This window comes from Kogia breviceps, chromosome 2 (genome assembly GCF_026419965.1).
Source record: "Kogia breviceps isolate mKogBre1 chromosome 2, mKogBre1 haplotype 1, whole genome shotgun sequence".
In the NCBI taxonomy this organism is placed as follows: domain Eukaryota; kingdom Metazoa; phylum Chordata; class Mammalia; order Artiodactyla; family Physeteridae; genus Kogia; species Kogia breviceps.
The window spans coordinates 8,163,843-8,176,720 of record NC_081311.1 but is presented as its reverse complement, the minus strand read 5'-3'; the positions used below and the strand labels follow the sequence as shown (position 1 = coordinate 8,176,720).

The 12,878-nt window shown below is 49.6% G+C and overlaps 1 protein-coding gene across 1 annotated transcript in view; it reads right to left on the bottom strand.

Annotated features, from left to right (window-relative positions):
* The window catches only part of CPXM2 (carboxypeptidase X, M14 family member 2), a 128,378-nt gene that overhangs the window by 86,703 nt on the left and 28,797 nt on the right, over positions 1–12,878 (bottom strand). Inside the window, exon 3 of the mRNA XM_059052639.2 lies at positions 11,342–11,451. Within this exon, the coding sequence (XP_058908622.1) occupies positions 11,342–11,451 (110 nt within the window). The remainder of the gene's footprint in view (positions 1–11,341; positions 11,452–12,878) is intronic.

Here is a 12,878-nt window from a genome sequence, read left to right as displayed (position 1 = left end):
TTACTGTAGCTTTGTAATATAGTCTGAAGTCAGGGAGTCTGATTCCTCCGACTCCATTTTTTTCCCTCAAGACTGCTTTGGCTATTTGGGGTCTTTTGTGTCTCCATACAAATTTTAAGATATTTTGTTCTAATTCCATAAAAAATGCCATTGGTAATTTGATAGGGATTGCATTGAATCTGTAGATTGCTTTGGGTAGTATAGTCATTTTCACAATATTGATTCTTCCAATCCAAGAACATGGTATATCTCTCCATCTGTTGGTATCATCTTTAATTTCTTTCATCAGTGTCTTACAGTTTTCTGAGTACAGATCTTTTACCTCCTTAGGTAGATTTATTCCTAGGTATTTTATTCTTTTTGTTGCAATGGTGAAGAGGATTGTTTCCTTAATTTCTCTTTCTGATCTTTCATTGTTAGTGTACAGGAATGCAAGAGATTTCTGTGCATTAATTTTGTATCCTGCAACTTTACCAAATTCATTGATTAGCTCTAGGAGTTTTCTGGTGGCATTTTTAGGATTCTCTTTGTATAGTATCATGTCATCTGCAAACAGTGACAGTTTGTCTCTTGTAACATTCTTTATTTTAAAGTCTATTTTACCTGATATGAGTACTGCTACTCCAGCTTTCTTTTGATTTCCATTTACATGGAATATCTTTGTCCATCCGCTCACTTTCAGTCTGTATGTGTCCCTAGGTCTGAAGTGGGTCTCTTGTAGACAGCATATAGATGGGTCTTGTTTTTTGGGTTTATATTTGGGTTTTTTTGTGTGTGTGGTACGCGGGCCTCTCACTGTTGTGGCCTCTCCCGTTGCAGAGCACAGGCTCTGGACCCACAGGCTCCATGGCCATGGCTCATGGGCCCAGCCGCTCCGCGGCATGTGGGATCTTCCCAGACTGGGGCATGAACCCGTGTCCCCTGCATCGGCAGGCGGATTCTCAACCACTGCGCCACCAGGGAAGCCCGGGTCTTGTTTTTGTATCCATTCAGCAAGTCTGTGTCTTTTGGTTGGAGCATTTAATCCATTCACGTTTAAGGTAATTATCGATCTGTATGTTCCTATGACCATTTTCTTAATTGTTTTGGGTTTGTTTTTGCAGGTCCTTTTCTTCTCTTGTGTTTCCCACTTAGAGAAGTTCCTTTAACATTTGTTGCAGAGCTGGTTTGGTGGTGCTGAATTCTCTTAGCTTTTGCTTGTCTGTAAAGCTTTTGATTTCTCCATCAAATCTGAATGAGATCCTTGCTGGGTAGAGTAATCTTGGTTGTACGTTCTTCCGTTTCATCACTTTAAGTATATCATGCCACTCCCTTCTGGCTTGTAGAGTTTCTGCTGAGAAATCAGCTGTTAACCTTATGGGAATTCCCTTGTATGTTATTCGCCGTTTTTCCCTTGCTGCTTTCAATAATTTTTCTTTGGCTTTAATTTTTGCCAGCTTGATTACTATGTGTCTCAGCGTGTTTCTCCTTGGGTTTATCCTGTATGGGACTTGCTGCGCTTCCTGGACTTGGGTGGCTATTTTCTTTCCCACGTTAGGGAAGTTTTCAACTATAATCTCTTCAAATATTTTCTCTGGTCCTTTCTCTCTCTCTTCTCCTTCTGGGACCCCTATAATGCGAATATTGTTGCATTTAATGTCGTCCCAGAGGTTTCTTAGGCTGTCTTCATTTCTTTTCATTCTTTTTTTTTATTCTGTTCCACAGCAGTGAATTCCACTATTCTGTCTTCCAGGTCACCTATCCGTTCTTCTGCCTCACTTATTCTGCTATTGATTCCTTCTAGTGTAGTTTTCATTTCAGTTATTGTATTGTTCATCTCTGTTTGTTCTTTAAATCTTCTAAGTCTTTGTTAAACATTTCTTGCATCTTCACGATCTTTGCCTCCATTCTTTTTCCGAGGTCCTGGATCATCTTCAGTATCATTATTCTGAATTCTTTTTCTGGAAGGTTGACTGTCTCCACTTCATTTAGTTGTTTTTCTGGGGTTTTATCTTGTTCTTTCATCTGGTACATAGCCCTCTGCCTTTTCATCTTGTCTACCTTTCTGTGAATGTAGTTTTTGTTCCACAGGCTGCAGGACTGTAGTTCTTCTTGCTTCTGCTCTGATATTGTCCTTTTTTAAAAAGCCATTCTAGTGTGTGTGTATCACACCTTGTTGTGATTTTAATCTGTACTTACTTGATGACTAATGATAAAGAGCACTTTTTCTTATGTTTATTGGCCATGATATTGCTCCATAACCATAGCAGGGCTCCAGCCACATTGGCTTTGCTTTACTTCCCCCAATATATCATATTCTCTCCACCACAGGGCCTTTGCACACACTGTTCCATTCAACCTGGAATTCTCTCCTATCCCTTCTGTGAACTCTTCATCTGATAAACCCTTAACTTCTAATATTGCTTCAAATCTTGTATCCCATCCCCAGGAAAGCCTTCCAGATTTCTAGATTGAGGCAGGTTTGTTGGGCATAGAGAACCATGGTGTTATGGGTTGGATCATGTCCTCCAAAAAGATATGTTCAAGCCCTAATCCCTGGAACCTCAGAATGTGAACTTATTTGGGGATAGCGTTGTTGCAGATGCAATTAGTTAGGCAATGATAAGGGCCCTAAACCCAATGACTGGTGTCCTTATAAGAAGGGGAAACCTGGATACAGAGACAGCCATACAGAGAGGAAAGATGATGTAGCAGCACACAGGGAGACTGCCCATGACCACAGAGGCAGAGACTAGAGTGATGCCACTACAAGCCAAGGAACATCCTGGGTAGCATGGGGACCAGAACCTGGAAGAAGTAAGGAAGGATCCTTCCCTCGCAAACTCCGAGGGAGCGCAGACCTACAAGCACTTTGATTTCAGACTTCCAGCCTCTGAACTGTGAGAGAATAAATTCCTGTTGCTTTCAGCTGCCCAGGTTTGTGACACTTTGCTATGGAGGCCCCAGGAAACTAATGCACCTGGTCCTCTCCTTCTGCGTATGCATTACAGGTTGTCATTGGGCATTCACCTGTGAGATCTTTTTAAAAAATAATTTCAGGGCTTCCCTGGTGGCGCAGTGGTTGAGAATCCGCCTGCCGATGCAGGGGACACGGGTTCGTGCCCTGGTCCGGGAAGATCCCACGTGCCGCGGAGCAACTAAGCCCATGAGCCATGGCTGCTGGGCCTGCGCGTCCGGAGCCTGTGCTCCGCAACGGGAGAGGCCACAACAGTGAGAGGCCCGCATACCGCAAAAAAAAAAAAAAAAAAAAAAAAAAAAAAAAAAAAATTTCATTTCTCCATTACATTATCCAAGGCCAAAAAAAACATCGGAGGAGGCACCCTTGACTCCTCTTTTTCTCACACCCTCTTCCAAACTTCATCCACTCCATCAGAAAAGCCTACCTTCAAAATATGCAATATCCAACCACTTCTCACCACCTCCACACTCCCGTCTTGGCCGGAGCCAGCACCACCTCTTGTCCGGGATGCTGAGGCCACCCCCTGCCACACCAGCCTTCCACTGCTCCTTGGTAACTGGTAATGCCCGGCCTGCTGTAGGCGCAGGACACTCAGGCTACTCCAACTGCGCAGATGCTCCTCCCACAGCTACTTGAGCCCCTGCTGATCTTGAAGCCAACTTGGCACAGACATTACCTCCCAAAAGCCCAGACCTTGATCACCTTTAACTATAACCTGCCCCTTCCCCAGAGCCGGCCCTCCTGACCCCACTGTCGGCTACAGGTTTGTTTTTCTTCTCTCCGTCACACTTATCCCCTTCTAACATTCTATAAAAATTTTATTACTTTTCTTGCTTTTATGTGCCTCCCTCCCACTAAACCGTAAGCTCTCAGATGGCAAGGATCTCTGTCTGTTTTGGTCACTGAGGCATCCCAAGCATCTAGGGCAGGGCCCAGTACACAGGAGATCCTCCATAAACATTTGCTAAAAGATCAGGGACTTTTCTGGGTTTGCTCATCATCGTCTCCCCAGGACTTGTGATTTTTAGTGCCTGCCTAGCACCAATAAGGTCCCCAGGAGGCGGGGTTTTTAACGAAATGAATGAATACAAGAAAGAACCTGTTCTGATCTTTCTTTCCCTCCTCCCTTCCTGTCTTTCATACTCTCTCCACACAAGCCTTCTCTGCTTGTACAGTGTATGCTGCGTCCACTGGAGCCCTAGCTCAGAATGATCTGCACCCCTGACTCTTAACTGTACACGTCCAGGAGACAGTCTGGCTGGCCTGCGTGTGGCTGGGGAGACAGCACAGAGGGCCCACCCCCACGAGGCACCATTTGAGACGGCACAGTCGGCTTGTGCCAACTGAATGGACACGAGGTCCCATGGGGGTGACTGCTGACCCCCCCCCCCCAGACTTCTCTGGGTCCTGCCAGGATGTGGGCCTGGAAGGTACTAGGGGAGGCAGAAGCCAGTGGTCAAGGAGATGAGTCAGAAGGTGGGGTGCCGGGGGAAACCACGAGCTAGAGAACACACTGAACCTTCTCGTGGACACCTGAGATGCACAGAGAGGAGCGCGGAAAACCGACGGCCGGAAAACTTCAACCCGAGCCTCAGCTCTGCACTTACTGGCCGTTGGGTTAGGGCAGGTCGGTCAGCCTCTGACTTCCATTCCTTTTTTCTAAACCAGAGTTCCCCTCTGAGTATGCTGAAGATGAAATGAAATATTAATGTAATGAAATTTAGTAAAAGAGCAAGGAAAAACCCACACGGCAAGCGGAACGGAGTCCACTTCTGTGCCAGGGAGCCGGTGCTTCCAGAATGGCCTGGGACCCAAAGCTCAGGCACATCTGTTACTCGGGGCTCCCTGGTCCTCGCTGCCCTGCTCTGTTCCTAGCTCTCCTCACCACACTCGCGTTCACGACGCTTCCGAGAGCGAGACCAGCACGTCAACCTCATTATGGCAAATTCTCACTTTGAACTTCCCAAAAGTCATGATCTAAAATACTCAGCCCTGCTATTCCCATAAAAATCCGAATACCCCAAATTCCAACATCTTGGCATCCGAACACTGTGTCCCAGACTGTTTCTTGACGCCAGAGGCGGAATGAAATCCCTTTATCGGAACAAGCACGGCATTTCCTTGGTTTGGAAACTATCCCCTCTGTGATGATTTCAGCCTCTGCAGCACCCAGCACATAAACAGTCCCCAGTGAGGGCTTGTCGAGTCACAGCAAGGGTTCGTGCAACCAGAAAGAACTGGGAGGCTGACAGGTAGAGAACTGGGATGGTGTGAAGGAACAGACAGGCTCTGGGGTCAGAAGACCTCGGGTGCAGATGATTCCAGCAACAGGCAGGAGTGGGGGAGTGCGGGGTGACGCCTGAGAAAACCGTGCTGCCCTGGGTGGTCCTCATACACTCCCCGCCCGGATAAACGTGGGGCACCAGGTGTCTCAGGGCCAAAGAGGACAAGGGGACACACGTGTGGGATGTGCCCATATGCTCGTGAACTTCGACACCAGGATAAAACTTGGTTCAACGTTTCCCTAACTGACTCCCTGTGGGTATATCTGAAGCCACGGGCGGTGGCCACCTTCATGGCTTACAGCTCATGTCAGGTAAAAAGATGATCAGGTCATTGGCAGTGGATTCTAATATCAGCATCCAGGTGCTCTGTAGAATTTGCTGAATTGAATGACTTACGAGAGGAGCTGTGTTTCGTTCCAGTGGTGCTGAGAAATGGTTCAGACAGATGCTATTATTATAACCAGACATTTCCTCATCAAAGAGGGCTAACACACGTGAGACAAGTCGTGGGCCACAGAGAGTCAAAGAATGGTGACCAGGCATTGCAAAGACATCTGCAGGGTTTTTTTTGTTTTGTTTTGTTTTGTTTTTTTGCGGTACGCGGGCCTCTCCCTGCTGTGGCCTCTCCCGTTGCGGAGCGCAGGCTCCGGACGCGCAGGCTCGGAGGCCACGGCTCACGGGCCCAGCCGCTCCGCCGCACGTGGGATCTTCCCGGACCGGGGCACGAACCCGTGTCCCCCGCATCGGCAGGCGGACTCCCGACCACTGCGCCACCAGGGAAGCCCCATCTGCAGGTTTTAACGCCCCATGGTTTTTCGTGCAACCTCAAAACACCAGCTCTTTCTTTAAAACTCTGATCAGAATATCAACTCTCTGACATTCCGGATGATAGGCAGGAATCACGGTGACATCCTGAGGTCCGGCCAGGCTCTCAGTATTTCATTTCTTCTGATCACATGTCAGGCTTATACTTCCCATAACTTTAGAGTCTCAAGAATGAACTCGAAACCCAGCCCTTTGAAATGGCAAGCGCTGCTATAAGCTGCTCAAGCTTTGCAGTTAAGAGGGCATCGAACATCACAATGGTGCTGGGATCAATCACTCAGAGAGTAGTGCTGTCTCTGACCCCACCTTGCTGAGTTTAGGAGCCACCGAAAATCTCTCAGGGTCCTTAGAGGATTCTGCTGGGACAGGAGAGGTGATGAGCTGCCAGTAAATGACCCACCGGAATACAGGAGTACCTCCTAAAACCGATCAAAGGCAAACGCTCCAAGTGTGATTTTAGAGGTCATTACTGAAACTGTCTCTCTGAGACCCGGAATGTTCATTTCCAAGCTGCCTGTGACTGGTCCCAGAGCAGTAGCAGCCAATGATTGTTTCTAAATGCGATCACAGCCTCACAAGTGAGTTAGTATACATGGATTCTGGGCACACTGGCAGAATAATCCTAGGGGAGAGGACAAACCGTTGCTACCCTGCTGAACTGGATCTCTCCCTTGAATTCTTGAAGGGCTCTCTTGTGCCAGTGTACCAACGAAACGTAAACCAAGGCTTCTCCTCCAAGCTAATGTTATTAATTGACACCAGCAAAACTCCACTTGCAAAAAAGAGAAAAGTTATAAGTTGAGCTCTAAGGTGCTTTTAGTCTCTCAAAGCCTCATGCTTAAAATGAGGACAAAGAATGCTCTAGACTGAATACTTGTGTCCCCCTCAGTATTCATAGGTTGAAACCTAATCTCCAAGGTGATGGTATTAGGACGTGGGGCCTCTGGGAGGTGATTAGGCTACGAGGGTGGAGCCCTCTTGAATGAGATTAATGCTCTTATAAAAGAGGCCCGCAGAGCTCCCTCACCCCTTCCACCAAGTGAGGACAAAGGAGAAGATAGTCATCTATGAACCAGGAAGCAGGCCCTCACCAGACCCCTTGACCTTGGACTTTCCAGCCACCAGCACTGTGAGAAATAAATCTGCGTTGCTCAAAAGCCACCCAGTCTAAGGCATCCTTTTACAGCATCCCCCAATGGACTAACGCCGAGACAGGTGTTTCTGCTATAATGTGGCAACTGCGATTCAGTAAATGCTCATCGTCTGCAAAAAACCTTGCACTTAAAAAATCCAAGTTCACAGGAAAAATAAGGTTCAAGATCTATGCAGCTCTGTAATCAGAAGAAGAACAACAACAACAAAAATCAATCAATTCCAAAAAACATCACTCCTGGTTAAGGAGACACGTTAAATTGATTTAAAACAGTTTTTTTTAGCACAGCTATAATGACAGAATTTGACCTTCACAAACCACAGTTAAGGCAGTATGGTGGAAGGGGGTGCAAGGAAGAATGGAAGCTGCTGGGTTGTGAGCACATGGGCAGAGGACCTGAGCGGTAAGCATCCTAGGACAGGGCACGTGGCCGCCCTGAGCAAGAGCACTGCAGAGTGACAAGCACCACGGACAGGACTGAGCTCTTCTGAGGCTTCTGCCCGCAGCTGTGCCGATGGTCCCCTGGCGTCAGGGCTGCTGCCTGGTCCCACAAAACCCTGAGGTACTGGCAAAAATGGTACGTGAACCAACGCTATTTCTGCGTCACAAACGACATCATCCCATCCTCGCCGATCACATACGAGCAAATTCGCAACAACCAAACACCAGGACGGCCAAGCCACGTGCACCAACCCCATCTACTTCGAGGAGACTTCAAGGTAGCCACGGCGCCTTCGCATTGCAGCAGCTACCCGGGGACATCTATGAGGCACGTACGTGTGTGCGGACACGGTGCTGAAACAGCGTGGGAATCTCAGAAAAACAAGACTCGCACGACCCGGGGAGGGTGACCCTTGAGTAAATCAATGTGAGATAAACGTCAGAAAAGAGACTTGCACGCGGTTTAACACTCATCCGGAGATGCCTAGAACACTTTAGCTGTTGGTTGGGACAGTTTTATGGGGTCGTTTGGAGCAACAGCTCCAGGTTTAAAGCAGCTTGGAGTCACATCCTGCCTCTCCTGGGAAGTCTTAATAAAGTTACTCTACCGATCCATGCAGCTGTTTTCTATAAGACAGAAGTAATAATAATAATAGTCCTTGTCTCATGCCAAGGAATAGATGAAATAATGCAGGCAAAGCACTCAGCACAGCACCAGTAACTATCAGAGCTGCTTCCGGCTCTCCTTCTGCTGGAGACTGAGGCAGCTGGAGGAAAGGGAATAAATAGGAGCTTTTCTTCTTGGCTCTGCAAGGGCCCAACAGTTCTGGTACATAAAGGGCACTTTGCAATGGTCAGGTGAGTGAAGGGATTTTAATGGGCACGAACGTGGCATCTGAGAATTGCTGAGGATGACTCTCTTTCCTCCTCCTTTTGATCCTCACATTCCAAGAAGTTAGCAAAGGTGAGCATCTTGCCTGAAGCCTCTCAGCTCGTTAGCAGGAGGACCGGGGAGCAGAGGTCAAGCCTGAGTTCTGGGCGGACCACAGTCACGCCTGCAGAGCCTGACCAGCGAAGGGCTGGACTGACCTCGCTCACATCCTGCACTAAGTGCCTTGAAATACGGTTTCTAATTCCAATACCTTGCTGTTTCTCACACGTAAAATTCCTTTAGCTTGACAAGCCTACCAAATCCTCAGATGTGAGACAAGATGTAGCTATGTTTAAACTGCATTCAAACGGCATGTGTGGGAAGATGCCTTTTGGGGCGCCTGCGGCCGTGGCATCACGCTTCATATGGCACCAAGTCCGGAAAGTGGGACCCACCAAAGGGTGAACTTAAAGCTACCGAGCACTTTAAGCAGAGGAGTGAGAAATTCCAGTAAATGCTTTAAAATGATAAATCATCTAATTTCACTGCTCAAGGAATCCTGTGAGTGCTTGGGACTCCCATGTTGCTGATGAGGCAGCTAAGGCTCAGAGACGTGAGATAATGGTTCCCAAAGCCCCCAAATCTAGATGGGTCAAAGGTCAAGGTCTGAACTCAGCCTGCCTGACTGGACTGCTTGCGGTGTGTCCGCTCTGCCCGTGGGATTCCCAACTGGAAGCACGCGACCCCCACCCTCTGCCCCCGCCCCACATATTTGGGACTAACTGGGCCTCTCCTTTTCTGACCGGAAGTGTGGATAAATGTGAACACTTCCTCTTTCATAAAGGATAACTTCATTTCCGGAGAAAGAATCCAAGGCATCGGGTGACAGATCCACTCAGTCATGCAGGAAGCAGGCCTGTAGACATTTGGATGCAGCCCTGCTCAGGTCTGACTTGAGTTACTTGGAGGACTGCAGCCCATGATAGATGCTAGAGGCACTCCGATTATTAGCAGGCGCTCCTGTCTGTGCTTTGAGAGTGCATCCTCTGGTACAATAGTGTCCAGCTGTACGCATCCAAATGTTGCTTAACAGTTGTTATGAAAAAAGAAGAAGAACAAAGATTTTTAAACCAACTTTAGATTTCAGGAAAGTTCGTTGTGAAAACGTTCTACCTGAATTCTTCTGAACTGAAAAGCGGTTAGGGTTGAGTGGTTTGAAAGTCTATTTGATGCGGTCAAGAGGAGGGAAGAGATGCTTGGAGTCGGAGCTCTGCGCAGATGTCCCCCTGCTGAGCCCAGGGGCTCCCTGGGAGGGGGTCTCATCCACTCTCGTCCAGTTCTCAGCACAGCGGCTGCCCGTAGCACGTTTACAGCGACAGCTGGGGGAATGAGCTGTCAGCTCTGACGCTCGGAAGCTGTGAGCCTTGAGCGCAGCCTTGACGACTCCACATGGTGGGCACGAAAGGACTACCTTCCTTCCCGGAGGCTTGCGGAGACGGCACGTGTGCCAAGGGGCTTGGAAACCACACAGTTAAGGGTCAGGTGGGGAAAGAAACTAAAATATGAGGGAACCACACACTCGGAGAAGCACACAGGATGGCATGGGATCAAATGCCAACTTGAGAAGGGGTGAATCAGCTGGAGTCAGAGCAGGAGGGAAAAGGCACCCGAGATGGGTTGGCAGAAAAACACACCCCTCCCCAACGAAGATGTCACGTGCTAATCCTAGAACCTGTGAGCGCTCGAAGTTATGTGACAAAGGGGAATGAAGGTTGCAGATGCAGTTAAGGTCGCTTGGGATGGGGAGATGGTCCCAGACTATCCAGGTGGGCTCCATGTACTCATAAGAGTCCTTAAAAGCAGAAGAGGGAGGCAGAAGAGAGAACCAGAGAGGTGGCAGCCTGAGAAGGTCTCAACCTGCCATCGCTGGCTTAGAAGAACAAGGAATGGGGGTGCCTCTAGCAGCTGGAACAGGGTAAGAAATGATTCTCCCTGAGAACCTCCAGAAAGAACTCAGCCCTGCCGACACCTTGACTGGAGCCCAACGAGCCACCTGTCCTCCAGAACTGTAAGAGGAAAAACCTGTGCTGCATAAGTGGCTACATTTGCGACAAGTTGGGAGACAGCACGAGGACGTGATGCCACGGCTGAGCCAGGGTTTACTCTGCTTGGGCAAAGTGGAGGGAGGGGACGTGGCAGGCCGGGGACCTGCTTGGGAAAAGGCCTGCAGCCAGCAAGCTCACGGTGCACGGAGGGAGCCTGGAGGAGCCCACCTTCCAGGAGCAGGACCTTGACAGCACCGAGGGCCAAGGTGACGGAGGCCTTGGAGCCTCAGGGAGGGAGGCCAGACGCCATGAGCGCCACTAAAGGGTTTGACCTGGCGGAACACAGCGGAAGGAGCCACAGGACAGCCTGGAACAAGCAAGTGGGGAAGAGGCGAGACGCGTCAGCAGGGAGGCAAGAGAGGACGAAGGCCACTGCCGGCCCACGGCCGCAGCGGTCCAGCCTTCTCTCCTGCCCTTTTCTCACAGATCAATCACACGCAGGTGACCTGATCTGGGTCCAGGAAGCGGCAGCAGCCTTTTGACTAACGAGTCTCTGGAGAAGACATGTATCCTGAGCCTCAGGGATCATTCTCTAAACTGTGGATTCTGCAGCAAGGCCCTCCCCACCATGAGAATGAGAGCTAATTCGTGTTCAATGCCAGGCACGGAGCCTGCCCCGAGCTCGGCGAACCATCGCTGCGTCTGTACCCAGAGCAACTGGCCCTGCAATCAGAATCCTTCCCATGGCGCCGGCGCCTGTACCTGGATGTTGAGTCTCCCCCGGTGCGCCCCCAGGCCGTAGCGCTTCGAAGTGGACGCGTGGAGCTGGAAGTCTGTGATTTTTAAGGTTTCCAGACCAAGAGGCGGGCAACCTGGAAAGGACAGTGCTTATTAAAAACAAGGACAGATGTTGACAGAAACGAACTTCTGGTTTTCTAAATCTGGCCACGCGCTTCTCTGTCTCTCCCCTGAACTCCCGCTCAGCGTTGCAGCCCCGCTCGCTGGTATGCGCAGCGTTTCCGGGACCCACGCTGTCGATTCGACTGTGGACACCGTGCCAGTTTTCCTTCTGGTCGGCATTTCCTTTCTGGGTGTTTCTGCCCTGATATTCCTTCTGTCTGATGCTGTCCATGCTACTGTCTGAGGCTGTTTCCAATTAAGGATCCTTGCGCAGTGTGACTCAGCCGGGGAGAGTTCATTGGTTAGAAATTTCAGAACGAGTCCATGGCTGAGCTCTGCAAATTAATCAGAACTTGTTGATTTTGCTTCAGCAACTCTTGCCTTTGTATTGTGAATACTGATGAGCAGAGCAACAGAAAAACACAAACAAACAAACAAACAAACAAACTATTGCCTTCCATTCCTGGCAAAGCCGGTAATTTTGAGAATGGCTACTCAACACGGTTTTGTCCAAGCTGCCCCTGGAATAAGATGCTGGCACCTGGGCCATCATCGCAATCCAGCACATCGTCCCTATGGATAAGAGCTTTAACAGCAGCCCTGGGGCTGGATCCCAGGCCTCCGGACTCCTGGGCTGCTAGTCTCACCACCCACCCTACCATGGGGCTGCAAATCTCCAAGTGATGCTATCTTCTTCAATCTGGCCCTGGGGAAAGAAAACACTCGGGAGGAGAAGTGAACAAAATCTACTTCTGTGAAAACTCCCTAACATAACAGAGGCAAATTTTAAAAGCCCTGTGGGTCACTGCTGAGATGGAAGTGCCCCTGGGATCCCTGGGGACGTGAGCATGTCTGTCCATCCACAACAAACCCCTGCAGGGAAAAAGTCCTTCCGGTCCTGGGAGGCTGGAGGAGCCTGGCGAAACAGTGGCCGCAGGGCGTGCTCTGTGGGCACCAGGTAGTAAGTCTGTCCAGGTGCTGTAGCCAGAGGAGTTCAGACCTGCCAGGACCTGAGATGCCATCAAGTCCTCCCCTTGAGTTCTCAGAAGAGGAAACCCAGGCCCCGAGACTTGAGGTGAACCACCCAAGGCGTCCCTGCCAGCGGCAGAGCCACGCCTCAGATCCCGGTCTCCAGATTCTCAGCTCCGGGCTTTCAAAGGATGCCGCGCTCTCCCTGGCCCACATCTGCCGGGAGGCTGCCTGTACTAGCACAGGGAGGCAGAGGTACCAGTGCCCAGCGTGGTAGAGAGCACAAGAGAGGAGGTGACAGTTCCACTGGCACCTGCCAGATGCTGGCCCAGGATTTGGAAGCCTTCATTCAGGTGGTCTCATGATCATTCTCAAGATTTCTGGCAGGTCTACTCAATGTCCAAAATAAGCTGCCTCTCCTCCTTGGACC